We start from the raw sequence: 27,787 nt of genomic DNA, 5'->3' as shown, positions 1-27,787 counted from the left end.
TTTCCTCTCCTGCTGACTGTTCCTTCCAGGCTTTCAACTTTTCTCTAGAGAGAGGAACCTTAAGCATTTGCAAACCCTGAAGAGAAAGTAATCAGGTATCTTGAGCAATTCTGATCATCATCTTGTGTCATTTTTCTACCTCTCACCTGAATCTGAAAGCTACATTTTTAAAAAATTTTACTTTAAGTTCTGGGATACATGTGCTGACTGTGCCGGTTTGTTACATAGCTATACATGTGCCATGGTGGTTTGCTGCACTTATCATGAAAGTTGCATTAAAGCTTGTTTTCCTTTTCAATCCATCTGAGTTAATATGTTCATGCATGGTTCATGTCTGTTGGCACTTTTCCATCTGGAGCAACTGTTCCAGCCTTCTTCCCTGTGCCTCATATAACCTAAGTGTGAGTAGAGTGAAAAAAATGTACACTGCTATGACTGTACTAGCCATCTCACACAGAATCAGAGAAAAATGATTTCTGAAATGCATAGATATTTAAAATAAAAAGAATGATTGAATATTAATATGGGAATGGTGCTCGGCTTAGTGCTCTAGGAATTATTGAGGTGAATACAAGGAGTTAGTATTCTACTAGGAACAGAAAGACACACTGCTCCTAATTACTGTGTTTCTATCATTTATTGAATATACTTACTAAATATATGCTGTAAATAGGACTTTTTTTTAAATACTAAGGCACATGTAATCTCTGTTATCAAAAAGCCTACAGTACAGTTGCAAATGTAAGACTCACTCAATTTTTCACAGATATCTGTTGAACATCTACAACATGCCAACTACTGTTCTAAGTGCTGGAAATATTGTAGTGTACGAAGTCTCTGCCCTTATGGAGTTCCTAGCTTAGTGAGAGATGAACAATAAGCAAAGGAATATTTAGTATCATAGCAGATGCTATGAAGCAAAACAAAACAGAATTAAAGGATGAAGAGGGAGTGGGTGGAGGTCTGTGGGAGAAGCCTCACAGGCTGAGGGAAGGGCAGGTGCCCAGCCCCTGATGAGGGAGCAGGTTAGACATGTTCATGGAGCAGCAGCAGACAAGTGTGACAGGAGTGATGTGCCCATCGTGGAGAGAGCAGAAGAGGCTGCTAAAGTAACAAAGTGCTAGATTAAGAAGGACCTTGTATGATAAGGACTTTTGGATATGTACCCACCAGTAACTACCAGATGGCAGAAGGCAGGACGTGTGCCCCCTAATCAGTGGTGCATGTGATCAGATCGCTGCTAAGTGGAGCCAGAGGTGCAAGAGAGGTTCTTTTAGTGTGCTAATAACAAGGTTTGTCAGGAAGATGGATTTTAATTAAAGGATGGGGTTGACTTAATATGTCTGAGTTAAGGTATAGTGGAGGCCATGGGTGAGGATTCTGAAGTGAAGACTGGGAATGAAAGTGGTATGATCAGGTGAGCTGTGAGAAGATGTCAGATTCCACTTGAAGAACAGTCCTTTGGTAGAAGGAATGAGGCTGGAAACATAGTTAGGGCCAAATTGTGGACATAGAATATTTTTCAAATGGGACTTGTTCCTCTGGTTCTAGATCCAAACTCATTTGAATGATAGTTTAAAAACTTGTTCAAACAAAGGTAAACAAATAATACAAAACATGAGAAAATTATCTCGAAGAATTAAAGCAGTAGTTTTTTAAAAAAAACTAATTAGGAAGAAAGAAATAGCTTTCTACATTAGTTATTGTGGAGATTTAAAGATCATTTTGGTTTTTTTAATAGGGGAGTTATTTGTTCTCTTGTTTAATGATTATGTTGTGTTTTTGTTAAAGCAAATCTCTAAGCTGGAATAAAGTTTCAAAGCAGTAAGTTACAAAAACAACATATACCCAACCAAGTTATTTAGAGACCTTTTTATATTGCTCAGGTCAGAGGGACTGTCTGTCTCTTCCTTACCATACCTCTTGATATTTTATTTTGGTGGTGCTCAGAGAAGTAAATAATTTCCATATTGTCTTTCAAAATTTATGTGACTTCCCCTTCCTCCTCCTTTTTTTTTTTTTTTTAATTGAGTTTGTTTAGGAGTAGTTGGCAATGCAGTGCTTTATAGCCTAACTTTTGTTATGAGTTTATTACAAATTCTTCTTTTTAAAATTTTGTGACTTTAGTTAAAATAAATCCTTAATCATATTTTAAAATTTGTTATTTAGTATTTTTAAATAAATTTTACTTGATTTATTTAAAATATGATCTTAAAGGTCCTTTACATTTTGGGGTTTTAAATAGAAACACTGCCACCTTGTGTTATGTGCAGCTAATGTTGGATAAACTGAAAATCACTAACCTGGTGTATTGCCAGTTGAGGAAAATATACTTTTCTGTATTCTCACACTTGCTGACCCGTGTTTTCTTATGTTTTACCAAAGCGAAATTTGACACACATGCAAGATGAAGTAAATGTGAAGTCACATCAGAGGGAGCATCAAAATATTCAGGTAAAAAGAAAAAAATGTGGTATCTTCCTTTAAAAACAATTCCAGTATTTGTAGTGGGATTGAGAGAGAAGAGAGGAAACAAGAGAGTGGGTGAAATGAGCGGGGCAAAGAAAGGGACACTCGTTAATGTTGTTTGTAATTCTCTTTTTTGCCTAATCTCTTCTTATTTTATATTTATTTATTTATTTATTTATTTATTTATTTATTTATTTATTTTGAGATGGGGTCTGGCTTTGTTGCCCAGGCTGGAGGGCAGTGGCACCATCTTGGCTCACTGCAACCTCTGCCTCCCAGGTTCAAGTGATTCTCCTGCCTCAGCCCTTCTAGTAGCTGGGATTACAGGCATGTGCCACCATGCCTGGCTGATTTTTGTATTTTTAGTAGAGATAGGTTTCACCATGTTGGCCAGGCTGGTCTTGAACACCTGACCTCAGGTGATCCACCCGCCTCAGCGTCCCAAAGTGTTGGGATTACAGGTGTGAGTCACCGTGCCTGGCTGCCTAATCTTGTCTTAAAGAATTGACTTTTGTTATCAATGTTTGAGTCCAGTATTATAAAATTTAATTATATAACACTAGAAGTATGGTGTAGAAAGTATTGTTTTAATATACATTAGAAAAAGCAACTTTATATAACTATTTGATTTAAATATGTCTGTTTTGTGATATAAACCATACATTTGTGTTTGTTTTGGAAAATTATACTATTAAAAATGATGATCATTAATGTAAGTTAAATCTGATTTTTTTCTTGAAGTATTTTCTATTTTGATTGAGAAAAATAATTTTGTTAAACTAACCACACAGTACTTTTGAGCTTTTATATTGGTCAAAGTTTCCAAATAATATTATGAGGATTATTTTAGAGGAAGGACCCATAATTAATTTTATGACTGAAACACTGTTAAATGATAAATTGAATAGCTGTTTTCAAAATAATAAAAGCATTTTATTTGGGTTTTCTTAGTTTCGTATGTAGTGTAAGAAAATGAACTATGTCCTTAAATTCGAGCCTTTATCTTTTACCAGAGCACTGAAAACGATGATAAGTTCAACAAAAACATTAGAAGAGTCTCATAAATTTGGGAGATCTTTTTTTTTTTTTTTTTTTTTTTTTTTTTTGAGACGGAGTCTCGCTCTGTCGCCCAGGCTGGAGTGCAGTGGCCGTATCTCAGCTCACTGCAAGCTCCGCCTCCCGGGTTTACGCCATTCTCCTGCCTCAGCCTCCCGAGTAGCTGGGACTACAGGGCGCCCGCTACCTCGCCTGGCTAGTTTTTTGTATTTTTTTTAGTAGAGACGGGGTTTCACCGGGTTAGCCAGGATGGTCTGGATCTCCTGACCTCGTGATCCGCCCGTCTCGGCCTCCCAAAGTGCTGGGATTACAGGCTTGAGCCACCGCGCCCGGCCAATTTGGGAGATCTTAAGCAAAAGTTAAAATGGCATATTCTTTTGCTCTTTTCTGTGTCTGGATGCTTTTTATTTTTTCTTTATTGGAATTATGATGATTTGCCCTCTTGTAGTATATACTTGTATTTATTAGCTATTATAGGATAGTAATTTTCTATTTTATTTTTGATCTGTAGATTTTAAATCCTTGGCATATCATTGAAATTATTGTATCTTTGTACTTAGTGTTTTACATGCGTATGTACCTGTATGACAGTGAACTGCTTTTTAAAAAATTTCTTCTTTAAGAATTTGCTCTTTTAAGATTGGCCTGGTACCTTGTTGTCTTTATTATTTAAGGATTTGGAGATTGAAAATGAAGATTTGAAAGAGCGGTTGAGAAAAATTCAGCAAGAACAACGAATACTTTTGGATAAAGTCAACGGTTTACAGTTACAGCTGAATGAGGTAAATAAATCTGCATAATAAAAAATCAAAAAACTGTCTTACTACATCATCAATAGCAAATTGTTAATGATTGTTTAAGGTAAAATTAGCTCATTGCATTTCAGAGGAGTTAAATCTTACTGGGGACCAGGCTTTTTACATGAAATTTTACATTTAAAGTAGCATAAGCAAACAAGTAAGGACAGTGTAAAGAATGTTCAGGAAAGTGAGGAGAGATCATTGTGGGCTGCAGCTTCTGAGGGGGGCACTTCCTGTGGGAGACGGTACTTCTGTTGAATTTTGAAGGAAGTAAGGGGGAATCAGAGGGCATTCCAGAGAACACTGTGGTGAACAAAATCACAGAAACAGTGACCTGTAATATATTCCTTGTTGTATAAAAAAATTGGAAATACAAGAAATATCCATGAATCATTTTTTTAGAGGGAAAGTAGAATATATATGAAATCTAGTACAATCAGTTCACTCTTTAAATATACATTTTATTATGTACAGGACTTATCACAGGTGAAATCTTATGTGATATTTGCATTTCAAAAGTAAGAAGTAACTGCGTGATTGGTACAGCTGTGTCCTTCTGATTCTAATTTTCTGTATCACTTTAATATCTTGCTATCTATGTTAGATTTTCCTAAAATTGAACATATGCAAAAGCAAAAGGCTGAACTATAGTTAGAGCCATGGGATTGGAGAGAAAAGAGTAGACAGGAGATATGAGGACAAAGAACAAGTAGGACTTGTTGGTTGATAGATTCTCAAGAGAATCAAAAGTGCTTCTGAACCTGGATAGTGAGAAGAATAAAAGACAACTCATACAACAGAATTGGTGGTACATTATCTTCTTCTCATATCCTTGGCCCCAGTCTTAAAGACATGTGCCAGTCTTTTTAAAAGATCTTTGCCAAGTTCATGCCTTTTAAAATAAGCTTTTAAGAATGAAAATATTTTGTCTTCTTTTTAAATTTAGGAAGTTATGGTTGCTGATGATCTGGAAAGCGAGGTAGGATGACATTTTATTTTAAACCATTAAAATTGTTTTAGGAATTGAAGATGCTATAGTAGCATCTTCAATTATAGATGCTATAGTAGGTTTAAGTCCTGAATTGAGATACAGACCTGGATTCTATTTCTGGTTATTAAAGGGAAATTCAAAATCTACACATGACTATAAAAGGATGTTTTGAATATAGTGGCATAGGTTATTGTAGGCATTTTGTTGTTATTGCTTCTGAAAGTCTTACTTTCTGTGAAACTTGTCCTGAAAATAATGTAAAATTCTAAACATAAATGTCTGAAAACATTAAGATTGAAAACAGAGATTTGAATTTTTTATGATTTTGTTTATAGATATTGTGTGTTTCATTAGTATATTTGTAGAAATTATCAACTCTACTAGTAGAGTTCACCAGGTTGGAGAATTCATTAACTCCAGTCCTTAATGTAATTCCAATTCATGTTTTCTAAAACACACTTTTAACCCAATTCCAAGCACAAGGGTTATTTTACTCTATTTATTCTGTTTCATTTCAGAGAGAAAAGCTGAAGTCCCTTTTGGCAGCCAAAGAAAAGCAACATGAAGAAAGCTTAAGGACTATTGAGGCTCTGAAAAATAGGTTTAAATATTTTGAGGTATAGAAAGGTTAAATTATTTCCTATAACTCATAATGGGTAATGGTAAGGGGCTTGGCAGCAGACTTGAATTTGAATTATAAATCTCTTATTTATAGTGTGACCTTGGGCTGCTTATTTAAAGTCTTCGAACCTGTTGCCTGTTTGGCAAAACTGGGGTGATTGTCTCTTTCTCCACATAGTTATAAAGGTTAAGATCATTTAAATTGACTAGCATGTAATCGACATTTAGTGTCATTCTAGTTTCTCTTCATTGTCCATCCTTACCTTTTTAAAACATCATATTTCTACCTGTAAATTTGCAGTGAGTATAATGATAATAAAAAGCATTCATAAAAATGAACAGTGATATGTCCAGGATTATCTCAGAAAGGAGTCATCACTGGGCATCACTGAAGGTAGCTGATTCAGCATGAATCTTTTATCTTTGTTGGTGAATGCAGCCCCAAAGTACACTAAAAAAGTGTCTTAGTCTATTTGTGCTGCTCTAACAAAATACAGAAAATTTGTAAAGAACAAATTAATTTCTCACAGTTCTGGAGGCTGGAAAGTCCAAGATCAAGGATCTGGCGTTCGTGTCTGGTGAGGGCCTTTTGCTGCATCTTCTCCTGGCAGAAGGCGAAAGGGCAAAAAGGGGCCTAAGTGAAGCCATCATGACTTGATCAGTTTCTAAAAGGCCCTACCTCATAATACCACCACAGTGGGAATTAAGTTTCAACACATCTTGGCAGACATTCAGAGCATAGCAAAAATAATATTTTTCTTTGTAAATAAAGAACTATGTGTGCATTATGAAAAATAATATAAAACATATATGAATCTCACAGACAATGTTGCAAGAGAGAAATCAGACATGAAGAGTACATACTGAATGATTCTATTTTTATGAGGTTCAAAAGCAGATACAGCTAATCTATGATGTTAGAGATTAGAATAGAGGCCACCCTTTGGTTGGGGTTACGAGTAAGGTGTGTGAAGAAACTTCTGGGGTCCTGGAAATATTTTATATCTTAATCTGGGTTGTGTATAATTACAAAAGGTATGCATATGCAAAAATTCATTGTATTATACACATTTAATATGTGTACATATTTATGTGACTGAATTTTCAAGATTATTCAGAAACACCATTTTATAAACCAAAAAATGATCTAGCTATAGTGGCTTCTGTCTTCACATTTGAAGACTCTTTTTTAGGTTAATTGTGAAACTGATGATTGCTAATATTTTAATAGCACTGACCAATGTACTTTGCATTCTTGACGTGCATGAAAAAAGAACTCTATGTGATAAGTTTTACTATTACCTGACTTCACAGATAAGGAGGTTGAGGCGCAGGGTTTACCCATGAGGGGTTTCACAAATAGTAAGTGACAGAGTCAGGATTTGAATTCAAGCATCTGACTCCTTTGTGCTTTTAACTACAATGCTAGTTTTACACTTAGAATTACTTGAATGAGAAAATTTAGGAGTATATACAGGGCCTTTTAAGTATTAATCAAAGTTTGACACCTATAACTTGGGTATTATTTATGTATATATTTCTTCTAGGAGCTAGCTTTTCTGCATGTCTTAAGTGTAAGATGTAGGCCAGGCACAGCATCTCACACCTGTAATCCCAGCACTTTTGGGAGGCCACGGTGGGTGGGTCACTTAAGGTCAGGAGTTTGAAACCAGCCTGGCCAACATGGCGAAACTCCATCTTTACTAAAAATACAAAAATTAGCAGGGCGTGGTGGCACATTCCTGTAATACCAGCTACCCAGAAGGCTGAAGCAGGAGAATCGCTTGAATCCGGGAGGCAGAGGTTGCAATGAGTGAGATCACGCCACTGCACTCCAGCCTGGGTGACAGAGTGAGACTCTGTCTCAAGGGGAAGAAAACAAAGGTGTTTTTCTGTAGCTTTAGACAAACTATCTGTCTTAATTGTCAAGTCTATAACTTACCGTAGTCATAAAAGTAACATTTTTCTTATAAAAATACATATTTACTTCAGAAAAATAAGAAAATATATTTAAACTGAAAGCAGATGCAAAAGACACTTATAATCTTAACTCTGCTAGCACCTGACTGAAATCCTTTCAGACACTTGTACATAATTTGTGTGTTATATACTCATTCAACAGGTGGGATCATATTGTACATCTTGTTTTGTAACTGTTCCCATTCAGTATGATGGGGACATTTTCCTCAGTCACTACATACTCATTGTGATGAATATTTATGCTAGCAATGATTTTTTACTTTCAAACAGAAAATTACAGGTCCCACTTTATACATGACCTAGTATTTATAACAGCAACCCTTAAAAACTACTAAGAATTTGCCTGGACATGGTATCTCAGCCTGTAATCCCAACACTTTGGGAGGCTAAGGCAAGTGGATCACTTGAGCTCAGGTGTTCAAGACCAGCCTGGGCAACCTGGTGAAATCCTGTCTCTACTAAAAACACAAAAATGAGCTGGGCGAGGTGGTGCATGCCTGTAATCCCAGCTACTTGGGTGGCTGAGGAAGGAGAATCACTTGAACCCAGGAGGTGGAGGCTGCAGTGAGCTGAGATTGTGCCTCTGCACTCCAGCTTGGGCGACAAAGTGAGACCCTGTCTCAAAACAAACAAACAAAACAACAACAAACTACTAAGAATTCATCACTTACTACAAACATTGAATATCTACTGCTGTATTATCCCACATGCTTAAAAAACCTTAACTGTTAAAAGAATTACTGGTATGAGTTATGTATAATAACTTAACATGTAGCTTTTTCCCTTGTATGTATAAAAATATGGAGAAAATGGATAGTTTAGAATGAGGCTGATTTTATGTTACAACTTTTATGTTTGTTTTCATTTGAGTAATAAAGGTAATAAGACCAAATTAAGTTTTTTGAACTCCTTATGTGCATAGCACCCCCTTATGCATGTATGGGGCCATTTAGGAGTTATTGTAAACTTTAGTATTAAATATTCCATAGAACAAAGAGCTTAACTAAGCCTATAGGTATTTTTTCATGCCGTGGGGGCACTAATGATTAAAGGAGGTGGCATTAATTTAGTCATGGAATTGTGGACTGTTTTATCATGGTCGACTACTTCAGAGTTTGGTATGTAGCTATTAGGACTGATACACCTAAATGCACAAATATGTACTGCATCTGCCTGTCCTTACTCTTCATTTCACTCTGGGGTTTTTGTTTTGTTTTGTTTTGTTTTGTTTTGTGTTTGAGACAGGGTCTCACTCTCTTACCCAGGCTGGAGTGCAGTGGTGTGATCACCACTCACTGTAGCCTTGACCTCCCCGGGCTCAGGTGGTGCTTCCACCTCAGCCTCCTGAGTAACTTGGGTTACCCTGCCCAGCTAATGTTTCTGTGTGTGTTATTGATTGATTGATTGATTGAAGTTTCACTCTTGTTGCCCAGGCTGGAGTGCAATGGCACTATCTCGGCTCACTGCAGCCTCCGCCTCCCAGATTCAAGCAGTTCTCCTGGCTCAGCCTCCCTAGTAGCTGGGATTACAGGTGCCCACCACCATGTCCAGCTAATTTTTTGTATTTTTATTAGAGACAGGGTTTCACTATGTTGGCCAGGCTGGTCTTGAGCTCCTGACCTCAGGCATTCCACTCGCCTCAGCCTCCCGAAGTGCTGGGATTACAGGAATGAACCACCGCGCCTGGCTCGTTTTTGTATTTTTTTGTAGAGATGGGGTCTTGCCACGTTGCCTAGGCTGGTCTCAAACTCCTGGGCTCAAGTGATCTACCTGTCTCAGTCTTCCAAAGTGCTGGGATTACAGGTGTAAGCCACTGCACCTGGCCTATTCTTGAAGTGTAACATTTTAATTTATATATTAGATTCTTTGTATTGGGCTTACTTGGGAAAAGGAGCAACCCAGTATATTTTGATTCACTGTATCTGGAGTTTCTCTATTATTTCCTAACTAATGGATTGATGGATTTATTACTATGTGTAGGTCTCTGCCTCAGTTTCATTTCCTGCTCTCTGTCTCGTTTTACTTTCCAAGTACTTGGTATTTTATAAACTCTGGAAGAAGAGGTTATGTCGATATTTCATAGTCAATGAGGTAGGGTTTCTGCTTCCTACAGTGGTAAAGTAAAATGAGTTATTGACATGAATGTGGCCACTTCCGTCCTTTTGAGGTAAAGCAGTAGCAAACAGTAGTTTTTGAAAGTTGTTTTCAGTTCATTTAGGGCTTACTTTTTTTTTTCTTTTGAGCAATGAAGTTTTTCCTTAAAACACTTGACTGCTTTTACTAAAATGCTTAGTGAAGTACTTTATTCCCACCTGATCTCTCTAAGTGTTGCTAGTGTTTCTTTTTGTGGGTTTGAGTAGAATAATGCTCTGGAAAAACAGGAATGTCAAAAATGTAGTTTTAATGACTGCATCATTTAGAGCTAAAACAGATACAGAATTTAACAAAATGAGGCAGCATTCACCCTAAAATGTTTTATGCTTCTGATTTCAGAGTGATCATTTAGGATCAGGAAGTCATTTCAGTAACCGTAAGTATAAAAGTATGGATTATCATTACAGTTCACCTAGTTCAAGCAAAGAAGAATGTTTATTCTTACTTGTTTAACTATACAGAAATAACTGTACAAGATATTCCTGCTGCTAAACTTCATCAACACATGTAACTAGGAAGACGTTAAGATGACTATTGTAACTTCTAACATATTCTGATAATTGCTGAGGCTCTGATTCTCCTTAGCTACCTGTATTTTAAAATTGTATATTGTATGAATTACCAAATTTGCCTTGTTGATTAGTAGACATAGACATTCGTCTTGTGATATTTAGGCTTCATTTTTTTATGGGAAGAACATAAACACAGTTTTCTAATTTGGAGAAATCAGTCTCAATGCAAGTAGGCATTTTAAAATTACATGTTCAATAAACATTTATGAATTATTTTTAGACTCTACATAATTAATCTTTTTTATTCTGCAATAAACAATTTCTGTAGAAAATCTGTTTTTGTTTGTTTCCTAGTGACTATTAAACTATCCTCTCGTACAACAGTAATATTTATGCTATAAATTTGAAAGAATATCATTTTTGTTTTCATTATAAGATATGTTTTATTATCATGTAGCCTAGTTTGACAGTCTTCGATGTTTCTGAAATCTTAGTGATTCTGCTGAAAGAGAGCGTAGAAAAAAAATAAGAAAAAAATAAAAACCAACCTAGTATCTATTGTTCAGTAGATTGTAGGTACTTCTGTTTATAGAAATAATAAAGGAAAAAAGGGGTATTTTAGAATGAGGATACTTTTATGTTGTACCTCTTGCTTCTCTTTTATTTGAATAATAAAGGAAATAACATCAAATTAATGTTTAGCCTACTTTAATATGGATATTTAAGTTAAAATGTCATTTATATGGATTTATTTAGGAAAAGAAGATATGCTTCTTAAACAAGGTCAGATGTATATGGCAGACTCACAGGTAATAACTGTTTTTTTTTTTTTAATTTTAAAAAACATTTAAAGAAAATTTCTGTGCCTTTATAAAGAGGAGAAAGTAGCATTGTAATAGAGTGAGGTTTTCATTATCAAAGACAGGTTGGTCCTGCTTTCTTGAGTTTAATAAAAACAGATATTGCTGTTTCTGGTGCCCTCTAGAGTGTTTTTGATGTTAGTGGTTATAATAAGAGATTTGAATTGCAGTTTCATTGCATTTGATGCTAAGTTTCTGTTCATTAACAGTGGTCAGTTAACTCTTCATATTTGCCCATATAAAGGGGAGGACAGATATGAATAATTCAAAGTTAATTTTTTTTTTTCCTCCTGATCCAGGGGAAAGGCAGTTCAGATTTAACTAACAGTAAATCTGTAGGGATCTGCAGCAAGCTCTATCCTTGCCTCCTCAGTGGAAAGGATTTGGCTGAGGGGCAGAAGTAGGTTTAAGGCAGAGGGAGAGACCAAGGGAAGTTTTAGGGCAGGAGCGAGTTTATTAAAAAGTGTTAGAGCAGGAATAAAAGGAAGCAAAGTACACTTGGAAGAAGGCCAAGTGGGTGGCTTGAGAGATCCCAGTGCTCTTGTTCAGCCCTTGGCTTGGGATTTTTATACACTGGCTTGGTTTTGGGTTTGCATTTCTCCTCCCTTGATTCTTCTTTTGGGGGCAGGCTGTCTGCATGCGTAGTGGCCTGTCAGCACTTAGGAGGGTCCACATATGTAGTGCCTTTACTAAGGTTGTGCACATGCTCTCTAGGGGCTGTTTTCCTTTACCAGTCAAATGCCCCTGGAAGAAGGTCATACATCCACCATTTTGCCTCTTAGTGTGCATGCTTGAGCCTGCTCACCCAGCTCCGGAGATCTTATCCGGAAGCGGCTGTCACCAGCTCCAGGTGTTTTCTATCTATTGGGAGACTCTTTCCCTGGTGCTGGCCGTGACCAATCATTCTCTTGACAACTCTGATAACTAGCTGGGTTTATTTTGGTGGTATTTTTATAATTTAGAGAATATTCTGTTGTTTTAACAGTGAAAGTACACAGAAGTCAAAAATCTTGTTAGAAGTTAAATCTATAATTCTATGAAATTATCTGCACATTTAAAATGACAATACTTGTTTTTATTCAAGGTTATGATGGTTTGCTTCAGAATTTGAAGTTCTAAGCACATTATGTGCCATAAAACATATAAATAATAAATACGTTTTGATAAAGTTGGTGATATTCATGTGTGGGTAGGTGTTACGAAAGGGGAAAGACAAAATAGCACCCAGTAGCCATGACCGTTTTCCCTTGTTCTGCCAGAAATAGACTTACGTGAACAGAGGTCTGAAAATGTTGTGAATGTATTAAGGAAATCATATCCAGAACTGTTTTCTTACTACAAAAATCAGCATTGTGTTTTTTTTCCATCTTACTACCTAGTCTGATAACACTTTGACTCCTGATGATGTGTAAACTTTCTCTAAGTTTGGCAAATAAGTATAGTAAATGTCTCATTTAGACTTTTGTGATTGATGTCTTTTTGTTTTTTTCTTTTCAGTGTACTTCCCCAGGTATACCAGCCCATATGCAAAGCAGATCTATGTTAAGACCTCTGGAGCTATCTTTACCCAGTCAAACATCATACTCCGAAAATGAAATTTTAAAGAAAGAGTTAGAAGCAATGCGAACTTTCTGCGAGTCAGCAAAACAAGACCGACTGAAGCTCCAAAATGAACTGGCACACAAAGTGGCAGAATGCAAAGCGTTAGCATTAGAATGTGAAAGGGTCAAGGAGGATTCAGATGAACAGATAAAGCAATTAGAAGATGCATTAAAAGATGTGCAGAAGAGGATGTATGAGTCAGAAGGTAAAGTTAAACAAATGCAGACCCATTTTCTTGCCCTTAAAGAACACTTAACAAGTGAAGCAGCCTCAGGGAATCACAGACTAACGGAGGAACTGAAGGATCAGTTGAAAGACATGAAAGCAAAATATGAAGGTGCTTCAGCAGAAGTGGGGAAATTAAGAAACCAAATCAAACAAAATGAGATGATAGTGGAAGAGTTTAAGAGGGATGAAGGCAAGCTGATAGAAGAAAATAAGCGATTACAGAAGGAACTTAGTATGTGTGAAATGGAGCGAGAGAAGAAAGGAAGAAAGGTCAAAGAGATGGAAGGCCAGGCAAAAGAATTGTTAGCAAAGTTGGCCCTTTCCATTCCAGCCGAAAAATTTGAAAACATGAAGAGCTCATTATCAAATGAAGTGAATGAGAAAGCAAAAAAATTAGTAGAAATGGAAAGAGAACATGAAAAATCCCTTAGTGAAATTAGACAGTTAAAGAGAGAACTTGAGAATGTTAAGGCCAAGCTTGCTCAGCACATCAAACTAGAGGAACATGAACAGGTTAAGAGCAGATTAGAACAGAAATCAGGAGAACTTGGGAAGAAGATCACTGAGTTAACATTGAAAAATCAGACACTACAAAAGGAAATTGAAAAAGTTTATCTGGATAATAAGCTCCTCAAGGAGCAAGCACATAACTTAACAATTGAAATGAAAAGTCATTATGTTCCTTTAAAAGTAAGTGAAGACATGAAAAAGTCACATGATGCAATTATTGATGATCTTAATAGAAAGGTTTTAGATGTAACACAAAAATACACAGAAAAGAAGCTGGAAATGGAGAAATTGCTACTGGAAAATGACAGCTTAAGTAAGGATGTGAACCGCCTAGAAACTGTGTTTGTACCTCCTGAGAAACATGAAAAAGAGGTAACAGCTCTGAAATCCAGTATTGTTGAACTTAAGAAACAATTGTCTGAACTTAAGAAAAAATGTGGTGAAGACCAGGAGAAAATACACGCTCTCACATCTGAAAACAGTAACTTGAAGAAGATGATGAGTAATGAGTATGTGCCGGTTAAAACCCATGAAGAGATTAAAATGACACTGAATAACACGTTAGCTAAAACTAACAAAGAATTATTAGATGTGAAGAAAAAGTTTGAAGATATAAATCAGGAATTTGTAAAAATAAAAGATAAGAATGAAATACTAAAAAGAAACCTGGAAAACACTCAGAACCAAATAAAAGCTGAGTACATCAGCCTGGCAGAGCACGAGGCAAAGATGAGCTCGCTAAGTCAGAGCATGAGAAAGGTGCAGGATAGTAATGCTGAAATACTGGCCAACTACAGAAAAGGCCAAGAAGAGATTGTGACACTGCATGCCGAAATTAAAGCCCAGAAGAAGGAGCTCGACACAATACAAGAATGCATTAAGGTAAAATACGCCCCAATTGTCAGCTTTGAGGAGTGCGAGAGAAAATTTAAAGCAACAGAGAAAGAACTAAAAGACCAGTTATCAGAGCAGACACAGAAGTATAGTGTCAGTGAAGAAGAAGTCAAGAAAAACAAGCAAGAGAATGATAAGTTAAAGAAGGAGATTTTTACCCTTCAGAAAGATTTGAGGGATAAGACAGTTCTCATTGAGAAGTCTCATGAAATGGAAAGAGCATTAAGCAGAAAAACAGACGAGCTAAACAAACAGTTAAAAGACTTGTCACAGAAATATGCAGAAATAAAGAATGTGAAAGAGAAGCTAGTAGAAGAAAATGCCAAACAGACCTCTGAGATACTTGCAGTGCAAAATCTTTTGCAAAAACAACATGTTCCATTGGAACAGGTTGAAGCTCTGAAAAAATCTCTTAATGGCACAATTGAAAATCTAAAGGAAGAATTGAAGAATATGCAAAGGTGTTACGAGAAAGAGCAGCAGACAGTGACCAAACTGCATCAGTTGTTGGAGAATCAAAAGAACTCTTCTGTACCCCTGGCAGAGCATTTGCAGATTAAAGAAGCATTTGAGAAAGAAGTTGGAATCATAAAAGCTAGCTTGAGAGAAAAGGAAGAAGAAAGCCAAAACAAAATGGAAGAAGTCTCCAAACTTCAGTCTGAGGTTCAGAATACTAAACAAGCATTAAAAAAATTAGAGACTAGAGAAGTAGTTGATTTGTCTAAATATAAAGCAACAAAAAGTGATTTGGAGACACAGATTTCCAGCTTAAATGAAAAATTGGCCAATCTGAATAGAAAGTATGAGGAAGTATGTGAGGAAGTTTTACATGCCAAGAAGAAGGAAATATCTGCAAAAGATGAGAAGGAATTACTGCATTTTAGCATTGAGCAAGAAATCAAGGATCAGAAGGAACGATGTGATAAGTCCTTAACAACAATCACAGAGTTGCAAAGAAGAATACAAGAATCTGCTAAACAAATAGAAGCAAAAGATAATAAGGTATGTACAAAGTAGTCTGCATGACTATGTGTTGGAAACCCAGAGCAGCACTCTTTACCACAGAATCTCACAGGAAAGTAGACACAGGTAGTAACAAAGTGACCATTAGACACACCCTTTCCAGTTTGGCAACTTGTGTGCAAAAATTCTGAATTGAAAAAAAGTGAAGTAATGCAAACAAAAATCAAAAGCATTTTTCCTTCTGTTTGTTTAGCTGTTCTAGCCAAGAATGAGGAATGATGGGAAGACTTAAGACTCACTTGTCTCACAGATGAAGAGTCAAAAGCCAGTGGGTTTGTGGCATGTGAAAGGTGGGGAAGAGGGTGGCGGGGAAGCTCTCATTCTGGGCTGCAAGAAACCAAGAACACTGGGGAGCATCCAGAGTTGATCTTGGCACTCACCCATAGTAGTAAACTGAGCCCTCCAATTCATTTTATGTTCTGTTGCTCATGTCTTTCTCCAGACTAGTTCCCTCACCCAGAATGTCCTTTCCCTCCTTTCTACTGAGTTGAATCCTATACATTCATTAACATGTTATCCTCCTTCCTAAAGCCCTCACTGTCCAATCTAGTCTATGGTAAACAGTTCCTCCTCTAAGATACATGTTTTTTTGTGGCTTTGCCATCCCTTTAAAACATGTATATTACCTTGTTAGAATTATGTAGTTGATCTGCCCAGTTTTTATGAGCAGGGTTTATAACTTAACTTTCCATCTTATTTTTAATTCTCATGGTACAATTTACAGACAGGTACTCAACAATATTTTTGACACTGGTATTTATAAAGTTTTTACTATGGAGATGACATATAAAGACTGACTGCAGTTTTATCCATTCAACATGTAATGATTAAATGCCTTCTACATATCATGTGCTGGGGATACAGTGGAGTAAACACAGACACAGACTGCCCTCCCCATTGGAAAGTATTTGTACATACTATCCTCTGGCACACCATCTCTGTGATTGAGAATTTAAATGCTCTAAGCTTGTTCAGAAGGTAGCTATGAATATATATAGTAATATATATTACTATATAAATATACTTATAAATTTAAGTATATTATTATACTTAAGTATAAGTAAATATACTTATAAATTATAAGAGCTAATTATTAATATCTACTTGTTGCCATTTATTGAGCATGTGCATATAATTGCATTTGATTTTCTTTGTTTTTTTGTCTATTATTATTTTTCAATAAAAAATGTTGCAGGGGAGGAGATGGAGTCTTGCTATATTGCCCAGGCTGGTCTTGAATTCCTGAGTTTAAACAATCTTCCTGCCTTAGCGTCCCAAAGTGTTAGGATTATAGGTGTGAGCCACTGTGCCCAACCTGATTTTTTTAACTCTGAAAGATTGTCCACCTTTCATCAATGTGGCATCTAAGGCTCAGCAAAGTAAAGGAAATTAGTCAAGCTCATACAAGTTGACTCTGTCTGACTTTAAAGCAGGGGGGAAAATGCTATGTTTCTAGGCACTTCCTATTCCTATAAACAGCCTCCTTGTTTTTTTTTTCTTCTCGACAACAAAGTAGTCTTAAATAATACAACTCTTGAAAGGAAAAAGGAACATATGTTAGACTTACATGGGCCACACCCTTTTACTTTTCACACTTTGTTGCTGGGAATCCACCTTCCCTTCCTGTGTTCTATATGTTACCTGGAAGATAGTTCATGTGCCTTCATAGATACTTATAATCTAAAAGTAAGAAGACTATGTTTATACTCACATCTTAGGATATATGTAATATTTATTGTAATCTGGTATTGCTTTTGTAAAGAATTTCTGGGGATTTAATTATAAATTACATATTATATGCACCGTTGATAACAATTTTGGCAATATTCATACCTCAATTTTCTGTTGTATAAAGATAAAGCTTGTGTCTCCAAAAAGGAATGATTTATGTACAAAGATGTTCATTGTACATGAATAAGTAAATAATATGTTTCTCCTACAACTTTTTTTTTAAGATAACTGAACTGCTTAATGATGTGGAAAGACTAAAACAAGCACTCAATGGCCTTTCCCAACTCACCTACACAAGTGGGAACCCTACCAAGAGGCAGAGCCAGCTGATTGACACTCTGCAGCACCAAGTGAAATCTCTGGAGCAACAGCTGGCTGTGAGTAACCAGGCACACGGGGCTTTGCGTGAATATGTGCTGGTTCCCTGTAGTTGGTTTGTAAGGCTAATTTAGAAATTAAAGTGATCTGTAGCTGTGTTTGGATCCAAGAATGTAATTGTTTTTATATACAAGAAGTTACCTATACTGGTGGTGTAATAATACTTATTTGATGCCTACTGTACAGCAGGCACCATATTAAACATTTTACATACTTTATCTATAAACTTTGTCTTCATCACAATCTCACAAAGCAGGTTTATTCCCTCCATTTAATTCTTAAGGAAACAAAGAATAAAATATTTGATGACTGGGGTCATTCAGCTGGGGTATAAATGTGGAACTGGCTGACTCCAAATCCAGCATCTTTCTCATTGCAGTGTACTCTCTAAAATATTGGTCCACTAAACTAAAGGAGGTTTTAAAATAATCTTTTATCTTTGTGAATAAAGAGGCATTCCTATTGTTTTATACCTTACATAGAAGAATAAATGCCTGGATTTAGAAGCTAAAGTTGGAAGGTCTGGTCTCAGTCCTGCCACTTACAAGGAAGTGGCAAGGAACATTCCTTTTAACTCTTGGTTTTCTCATCCACAAAACAATAATAACTGATTACTTGTTTGTTTACATTTTTTTTTAAAGATGGAGTCTTGCTATGTTGCTTAGGCTCGTCTCCAATGGGGTCTTGCTATAGGCTGATCTCCTGGGCTCAAGTGATCCTGCTGCCTCAGTTTCCTGAGTATCTGGGACTATGCTTTTAATTATGCACTAATACACACGAAATGCTAAGTAAAATGGCCCAATCACATGTAAATTGTTGTTGATGTTTCCCTATTTCGTAGAATTGTTTATTTTTTAAGAGAAGAAAGGTTTTTTGTAGTGTTTATTTTTTAACACTGTAGGCCTATAGATTAAGGATGGTAAATTGTGAATTTGGATCTTATCCAAAGAGTATAGTGTCCCTTTAGTAATTAGAAATATTTGTTTATTGTTTATTATCTTCATGACACTGTGCTAAGCAGGGATAAAGAAAGTATGCCATTCCTGTCCCCAAGGAATTCTGGGTAGTTAGGGAGGCAAAATACAGATTCGTAAAATGACAAAATGAGAGATGTCAAATATAGAATTGAGAATGCAGATTCTAAGTGATAGGAGTTTCCAGGAAGGAAAGCTTAGTGGTGTGGTGGAAGCTAGTTTTAAAGAAGGGAGTACCTGGCTTCAACTTGTAAAGTAGATGCTATTTTGGTGGGTGAAAGGAAAGTAGAGGCTCTTCCATCCAAAGAAACTAGTGTAAAAAAAGCATGGAGATGGAATACAAGTGACATGGCCAGTGGGCAGTAAAAGGCCTGCCTGTAGAGTAGTCCCCCTCTTCTCCACTGAGGGTATGTTCCAAGACCCCCAGTGGATACCTGAAATCATGGATAGGACCTGCTGAACCCTGTATATGCTATAAAGCGTGGAGACAGAATACAAGTGACATGGTCAGAGGGCACTGAAAGGCCTGCCTGTAGAGTAGTCCCCCTCTTACCAACTGAGGCTGTGTTCCAAGACCCCCAGTGGATGCCTGAAACCATGGATAGGACCTGCTGAACCCTATCTAAGCTATGTTTTCCCCCCATATATAAATACCTGTGATAAAGTTTAATTTATAAATTGGGCACAGTAAGAGATTAATAACAATAGCATAATAAAGTAGAACAATTATAACAATATGTTGTAATAAAAGTTATGTGAATGTGGTCTCTATATCTCACAATATCTTATTGTACTATACCATGGGCAACTGAAATAGAGAAAGTGAAACCGCTGATCGCAAAACTGCCAATAAGAGGGGACTGCTGTATTTGAGAGCCAATGTTTGAAGCCAAACTGTGGAAGTCATTGAGAACCAAACTGATGAATTTGGATTCTCTCATGTATGTAAAGAAGTGTCACTCAAGGTTTTTGAGCCAAAAGTGATGTGAGGAAAGAGGTACCTTAGTCTCAGAGGCATGATAGGGAATACGGTGTGGAGATAGTAAGACAGGATAGGAAGCATTTGCAATAATCCAAACATGTGATAAGTGTCTGCAGAAGGTCATGGCACTAGATGTGAACTAAAGCAATAATTTCATTTTACTTAGGGAAAGTAGCATTACTGTCATTAGCCACACATTCATTAGAGAAGTTTCTATTGTTAGTTTTGGAATTCTGCATCTGGTAGGTCCAAGGTAGTTTGTTGTTAGAAATAGCAGGAGCACTTTAATAATAATAATAGTTTTGTAGCATGAAGCCTGAGCATTGTCCAAAGTTTGGAAATGTCAATGCTGATATTCACATCTGCCCATCTTTCCACATTTCTAGGATGCTGACAGACAGCATCAAGAAGTAATTGCAATTTATCGAACACACCTTCTTAGTGCTGCACAGGTAAAGAACTACTTCTCCTTTGGAAAGAATATTGCTTTAGAGATAATAATTTTTTTATTTTCAAATAAATTTATGTGAAAGTAATTGATGTTTAAAGTAGCTGCACCCCATATGCTTATTTAAAAATAATTATGTTTCTTTTAATCATGGTTTGTGGATCTCCCAGAAAAATTTACAAAGCTATATGGCAACACAACATCTTAAATTTAGTGTTGTCTCCATCTGCTTGTCACTCAGTTTATAGACAATTTGGTAACATGTGATGGTAGCACACGTTAATGGTGTTGCTAGCTGGAGACAGTGCCTTGACATCCACACGTGGCTGTCATCTAAGAGGAGTGTGGGAATGGCTTTGAATACTAGAAAAGTACAAAAGTAACAAGCAGGGTGTTATGTGTATAGGACTGTAGTAATTAAAGACAAAATGATTTGTTAAGAGAGAATTGGTGATAATTATTTACCAAGCCTTAACTTGGCTTGGTAAAGCCAAGGAATAATTAAGGAATAATATTATGAATTCCCTTTTTTTAGGGGCGTACTGAGAAAGTTATTGTTAAAAAAAAATACTAAGAAATGATTAACATGTAAAGGATACTATACTTAATTTCCTGTAGAAACACCATGAGCAGCATCCCCAAAATTCTCAGCATAGATTTTTTTCAGGAAGAAAATGTACTAAAAGAAAGAAATTTTAGAATGACAGAGATCATGGGAATTATTTGAATTTGAAGTATGTTAGGCCACACTGTAAAAACAAGCCAAAAAAAAAGAAGGGAAAGATTAAAAAAAAAATCAATTTTAAACAGACAACTAGATAAAATAATGAAAGATACTTTATGATATCAAGTTCTTAAAATCAATAGACCTGCCATTTCTATAGGAGATGGAGGGGAAACCAATGAAAAAGAATGAATGATATGATAGAGCAAGGTATCTTAGCTACTCTTTTGAGCAAATCAGAGATAAACTAGAATTTTAAAGTTTATTGCAATTATTAGAGAAGATTATTGAGGGACAGGGAATAGGAAGTTCAAGTGGGGAAATAGTAGAAAATCTGTATTAGAGAGGCTGAGAAACTCACTAGTATTGGCCGTGAGAGGAAGAGCTTGCTCTTAATGAAAAATACAGCAAACTAACAAGCCTTTCCACTTTGTATAATATGCACTTCCAGAATTTGAAATTATTTTCTGCTGTGTCCTAATGAAACATAACAAAAGCAATTGGCATCAGAAATAGTCTTGCCTTCTGGCATCATAAAGTTAACTAAGAAATTCAGTTCAGTCAACTATGGCTAATGTTTGAAATGTAAACATCCTGCTGTTATAGAAACAGATTTTGAAAGCAAAACTTTTCATATTAATAGGAAGTGTTGTGCTGAAACCTATTCAGGTACTCCAGGAAAAAAAACGTACATGTGTGTTGGGAGGGGATGCGGTATTGTAATAGGCCCACCATATTGAGCTGCATTTAATCAACTCATGCCATCACTTGAAGTTTAAAGTATGTTTTAAAAATATAAATGGTGAACATGCATGTAAAAAAGATAACTTTGTTTCATCAGTAATGGGGGAGATGCAAATGAATAAGAACATATTGGAACTGGAAATATTACACAAGATTATAGTCTATCGTGTTAGCCAGAGTGTATTGGAAACGGGCATTTTTACTCCATTGATGGTAGTACAGATTGTTATAATCTCTATAGAGGGAAATTTTGTAGTACTTAACAGAATTAAAAATTGAGACTGCTTTTTGACCCAGCAATTTCTTCTCTAGTAATCTTTCCATTAAGATTGGGAATACCTTAAATGTCCATCATTAGGGGAATGGGTAAAGAAATGTAATATATCCATGCAGTGGATATTATACAATAACTTAAAATAATTGGGTAGCTCAAGGGAAAGATTTTTATGACACTACATAAAAAAGCAAGTTATAAAATAATATATATGAACCTATTTATGTAAAAACATAAATATGGGTTTTTAAAATCAATTACTTAAATTTTAAATTTTTTTAGGAGATAGAGTCTTGCTCTGTCATCCAGGCTGGAGTGCAGTGGCACAGTCATAACTCAAACAGCCTCAACTCCTGGGCTCAAGTGATCATCCTCCCTCAACCTCCCAAGTAGCTGGGACTACAGGCGCATGCCACCACACCCAGCTAAATTTTTTTTTTTTTAAGTTTTTGAGATGGAGTCTTACTGTATTGTCTAGGCTGGTCTTAAACTCCTGGCCTCAAGTGATCCTCGCACCTTGGCCTCCCAAAGTGCTGAGATTGCAGGTGTGAGCCACCGTGTTCGGCCATCAGTTAGTTTTCTAATTTAAAAAAAAAAAAAAAAAAAATCCTCAGCAGCAGCAACAGATTTCCTTGTAGTTTACTTTGCTCTATCATTTAAGGCTGTTATTAAAAAAGAGAAAGAGGGAGGTTTATCCATATGTTTTATGATAATGGATGTTAGAGCAACTGGTGTGCACTAGTCTTTTTTTTTTAGATGGGGTCTCACCCTGTCACTCAGGCTGGAGTGCAGTGCCACGATCTCGGTTCACTGCAACCTCCGCCTCCCAGGTTCAAGCGATTCTCCTGTCTCAGCCTCATGAATAGCTGGGATTACAGATGTGTGCCACCACAACTGGCTTATTTTTGTATTTTTACTAGAGACGGAATTTCGCCATGTTGGCCAGGCTGGTCTCAAACTCCTGACCTCAAATGATCCACCCATCTCGGCCTCCCAAAGTGCTGGGATTGCAGGCATGAGCCACCACACCCAGCCGTGCACTCCTTATTAATTGACTTTATTTTCATGATAGGGCTGTACCCCTTTTCCTTTAGATATCACAATGGTGAGGATTTAGCATTTGATGAGTCAATGACTAGTTATGCTTTGTAAAAGCTTTGTCTTTAGAATTCTTATGTAAACAAAGATTACATAAAATAATGCTCCTCTTTCTTCTTTCTCCGAAGGGTCACATGGATGAAGATGTTCAGGAGGCTCTGCTCCAGATCATACAAATGCGGCAGGGGCTTGTGTGCTAGCAGTTAGCACTGACGGCCAGTATCTGTTTTATCTTGCTGGTGCTGAACATTCTTTGTGCAACTCCATGGTCTTTCTGGGCCTTACTGTGCTGGTATAATTAAAATAAAATATATTTTGTTCCATTGGTAGGTTTTTTTAAAAAATTAGATGAATATATTAGTCTTTTTCAATATCAGTTTGAATCTTATTTTCTGTATGTGTTAATTTTACAAATAGGCAAACAACATAACACTTCGCCCTGGATTGACTACATATTTTTAAACCTTCGAGTCCCTAATAAAACATGAGCCATCTGAGTGAGTCCATACGAAGCAAGGTTAGGCTGAAATAATTTCTTAAAGATGTCTTTCAGAGAAATTAATTTGGTTGGTGGCCACTTTTAGGTGGATCAAAAAACCTTTCAGATCCTCAGAACCTTGAGACATACAGTTGCGAGGAATGTGTTATAACTTGGCTGGCCAAGTTACATATTACAGTATCTTTATTGAGGTAACTTCATTAGTGTCTTTGGCCTTTTTTGTAGTTATAGGTATTTTTTCTTTTTACACTAATAACTTTTATGCCTTTTAAAATAAATTAATTTTCATAAATGGTTTGTGGTGCTAAATTACAGTTAGATTAAGAACAGGCAGGGGTGGAATATATCAGGAATTTATAATAAAATTACCTCAATCTCTACAACAGTATCTTAATTTTTACTTGTGGTGACTATTCTTGCCACAGTATTAGTGAATAGTGATAAATGATATACTAGATTTTTCAAAGTGTCAAAACCTTTAGACTTTTTTTTAGCAATTAGTTTGACATTTGCTACTATAGTAACCAAGCACTCATTATATATGCATCCTCCAAATGTTTCATGCCTATTTATAGGAAAGTTATACTAATGAGATTAATAATGTGAAATACAGTTTTCCTGCAAAATTAGCATTAGAGAATTGATTTTAGATAACAGATTTTCGAAGTTTTAGAGACAAGTGCAGTAATACAGTAAACGGAAAGAGTATATAGATAGCAATAAAATAACATAAGTGGACATGTTTATAGTAAATACTCTGAAGTAACCAACCGTTTTTATTTACTGCGTCTCATTAGGGAAAGTTTATATGCCTTGTTATTTTTTATTAACATTTTATTTACCATTCGGAGTGAAAATTACTAATTTGAGTATTAACAAATAACTGAATAAATGGATCATTGCAGTTAGGTTTTCTCAAATTGCAAAATTTGCCTTAGCAATAATCTTTGAACATCCTGAACCAGATTTTGTAATCCTATTTTTTTTAATAGGGTAAAAGTACCATCAAAATGACTTCTCATACCAAAGAATAAGTCATCATATTTTTTCAGTGTTGAAACAACATTGAAAGTCAGAATGGGATTTATTTTTAATTCTTTATATGGTTTACATAAGCAATATCTGTTTCTTTAATTATTATGTTTAATGTTGTCCTTCAGCATGAGTTCTGTTTCACAAGTTTTGGGCCACCTATTTTATTTTCAATAAAAAAAAAAATTTAAAAAGTTGCCAGGGGTAGTGGCTTATGCCTGTAGAATCCTTTGGGAGGCCAAGGCAAGTAGATCATCTGAGGTCAGGAGTTCAGACCACCTGACCAATATGGTGAAACCCCGTCTCTATTAAAACTACAAAAATTAACTCGGCATGGTGGCGGACGCCTGTATTCCCAGGTACTTGGGAGGCTGAGACGGGAGAATCGCTTGAACGTGGGAGGCGGAGGTTGCGGTGAGCCAAGATCACGCCACTGCACTCCAGCTTGAGCCACAGTGAGACTCCATCTCAAAATAAAATAAAATAAATAAAATAAAAGCTCTACAATAGAGCAAAGTTTTAAACTGAATATTTATGTTAAGTGTTTTATTTTCCACATTAGAGATGGGAAGGGAACATTATGTGTGTTTTATTTTGTTTTCAACCATTAATAAAGTTTTCTCTAGAATATTGTTTTGAACATCCTTGTAAAAAGATTTGCAAGTTAAACTAGTTTATTTACTGTCTGTGAGGGCATTGGGAGTGGGAAACGATGGGCTCCAGAGTACAAATGAGAATACCCATTTTCCTTCAGCGCTCTGAAGTAAAATATCAAGTACCTCCTTCAACTAATCTTGTCTCATTCACTCACCTTTTGATATTGAAAGTAGAAATTGCATTTACAACACTGAAAACTAAAGCTTTTTAATTAGTAAACAAGTGGAACATAGGTAATGGACAATGCTGGCCACTGCCATTCCGTGTTCAGAAAGACTATGAGACCTGAACATTTGGCCAAGAGGAAAGAAGAGTGATGTTGTCTAAGATGTCATGAGTGCTCTCTCAGAGAATCACTCAATTCCTATTGGAGTGCAATCCTTACTTGAAAGCTTTATTACTCTTGTTCTGTGTAGATTTTTTTTTTTTTGTCACTTCCCCATCAGAAAAGCATATTCTTTTTGATAGAGGGTCAGTGTTATAAATAATTGTCTATTGAAATAAAATCAAATATTCATGCATTGAACATCTTAAATTTTAATATTATGGTGACTATAATCACTTAACTGTATCAGCAGTGTTCCAGAATTCCAGATGAATTTAGCTCTGTCTTTTTTATGGTTTTTTAGTTGAACCTTTTCTCTTGACCCCAACCAAATTTTATAGTTTACAATTTTCTACTCTTCTATAAATGCATTGGCTCATTGCTGCTTTAAAAATCTTGCAGCTTCAGAACATGAGCATTTTTTTTCTCCAGTGTTACCAGCTTTCCTCTGACTAGCACCTAAAAACTGTTCTCACACATGTGCTTGTTACCCTACCTGAATGTTAATGTCTTTGACCGACTTGTTTCAAAGTAAAAAAGGGAAGAGTTTCAAGTTAATTTTTGGTGTTCATGGTGACTAGATACGTCAGTGCCTGCTTGCAGGAGTGCCGGACCTTAGCAGTGGTTACAAGCTTCTTTGGACATCTGCTTCACCATGATAGAAGACAGTTACTTCTTATTGCCTCTGTTTTCCTCATCACTGGATTCTGCAACCTTGTGATCTTTTCTCTTCTTGTTGGTTCTGTGCACCAAAGTAATGGTAGCACCTCTGGCACCAAAATACGGGTTGAAAGAGAATGCCTGTGATGAACGTGGAAGATGTGGCTGACCTAGATCTTACCCCTGGCCCATAAATTTTATGAATAAGTTCAGAGGGAGGATAAAAAGCACTAGATGAGTAAAGGCAGAATTTGCACCATAAAATAGATTGTGCACAAAATACAAAATGAAAATTAGTATAGACATTTCAACTGTCATTTCATTCAGTGTTGTTCCCAGCTAAACTGGAAACTGAACCTGAGACTGTTGCTGGAAATTCAGTTCTTCCCCATGTTTTGGTCTTAGCTATTTGAAACAGGACTATTTAGACCAGCCTCTCCAGGTAAATATTAACCTGCTTCTTAGCATAGTTTCTGATTATTAATATATTGACCTTTGGGCTCAAGTGAGTAATGAATGTACAGATTTTTTTTTTTTTTTTTTTTAAAGATCAAGCTATATCAGCAGTGGCATTCCAACAGACTCCCTGGGCAGTGAGGGTGCTTGTGTTCAGCATAATTGGGCATGTGACATCACTTATATATTAGAGGCATTTTCATTATTTATGCCTGCATGAACAAACATCGGTGATGAATGAATTCAACCAAAAAGAGAAGGTTACAAAAATGTCATATGTAAATGAAAAAGAGCAAGACTTGTGAGGGTTGCTTCTCCAGTTCATATATATATATAATTCAGTCTAATTTATATGTATATATATTCCATTCAGTTAAAATAATGGAAGAGACATCAATAAAAACAATGCCCGTTATAATTGATATTTGGCATCAAATTATACTTAATACGCCTGATTTTTTTTTTTCCCACTCTTGTTGCATAGGCTAAAGTGGTTCAGGCTCATCTCACTGCAATTTCCGCCTCCAGGGTTCAAGTGATTCCCCTGCCTCAGCCTCCCAAGTAGCTGGGATTACAGGCATGCACCACCATGCCTGGCTAATTTTGTATTTTTAGTAGAGACGGGGATTTCACTATGTTGGTCAGGCTGGTCTCGAACTCCTGACCTCAGATGATCCACCCACCTCAGCCTCCCAAAGTGCTGGGATTACAGGCATGAGTCACCACGCCTGGCCTGACTTTTATATTTTAAGCAAGTTTTCAGTTTTTTTCAAGATAGCAGTCATGAGAATATTCTGAATTCTGGAAAGAGTTTAGAGAGGTTATTGCCTTCTTAATAATTTAGAGCGTCTATTGCTTTGCCAAGTCGGAAGATTAACATTTAATAGAAAAAAATTATATATCTATAATTCAGTCACAGCTATTAGATCAGATGGATTTTACATTAAGTGAAAAAGATGTTGAGCATTTAAGGACCATTAAACTACAGGACTCTTTTATTGGGTTTTAAGGCCCCCAAGCCAGGGTCCTGCTGCGAAGAGTATTTATTTTACATATACAGAACCCATTAAGGATGGGAAAGGGGCACACATTTTAAAAGAAAATA

General features: G+C 36.2%; 1 protein-coding gene across 6 annotated transcripts in view; it reads left to right on the top strand.

Moving 5' to 3' along the window:
- UACA (uveal autoantigen with coiled-coil domains and ankyrin repeats) overlaps positions 1-23,374 on the top strand; it is a 100,335-nt gene extending 76,961 nt beyond the window's left edge. For all 6 annotated transcript variants that reach the window (XM_050796265.1, XM_050796263.1, XM_050796264.1 and 3 more), the window contains 10 exons: positions 2,386-2,454; positions 4,200-4,307; positions 5,272-5,304; positions 5,835-5,933; positions 10,411-10,447; positions 11,340-11,392; positions 12,941-15,679; positions 17,656-17,808; positions 20,152-20,217; positions 23,182-23,374. In XM_050796265.1, coding sequence (XP_050652222.1) covers positions 2,386-2,454; positions 4,200-4,307; positions 5,272-5,304; positions 5,835-5,933; positions 10,411-10,447; positions 11,340-11,392; positions 12,941-15,679; positions 17,656-17,808; positions 20,152-20,217; positions 23,182-23,253 — 3,429 coding nt within the window. In that variant the 3' untranslated portion in view covers positions 23,254-23,374. The remainder of the gene's footprint in view (positions 1-2,385; positions 2,455-4,199; positions 4,308-5,271; positions 5,305-5,834; positions 5,934-10,410; positions 10,448-11,339; positions 11,393-12,940; positions 15,680-17,655; positions 17,809-20,151; positions 20,218-23,181) is intronic.
- Positions 23,375-27,787: the final 4,413 nt, after the last annotated feature.

Source organism: Macaca thibetana, chromosome 7 (assembly GCF_024542745.1).
Source record: "Macaca thibetana thibetana isolate TM-01 chromosome 7, ASM2454274v1, whole genome shotgun sequence".
Taxonomy (NCBI): domain Eukaryota; kingdom Metazoa; phylum Chordata; class Mammalia; order Primates; family Cercopithecidae; genus Macaca; species Macaca thibetana.
This window is presented reverse-complemented; position numbering and strand designations above follow the sequence as displayed.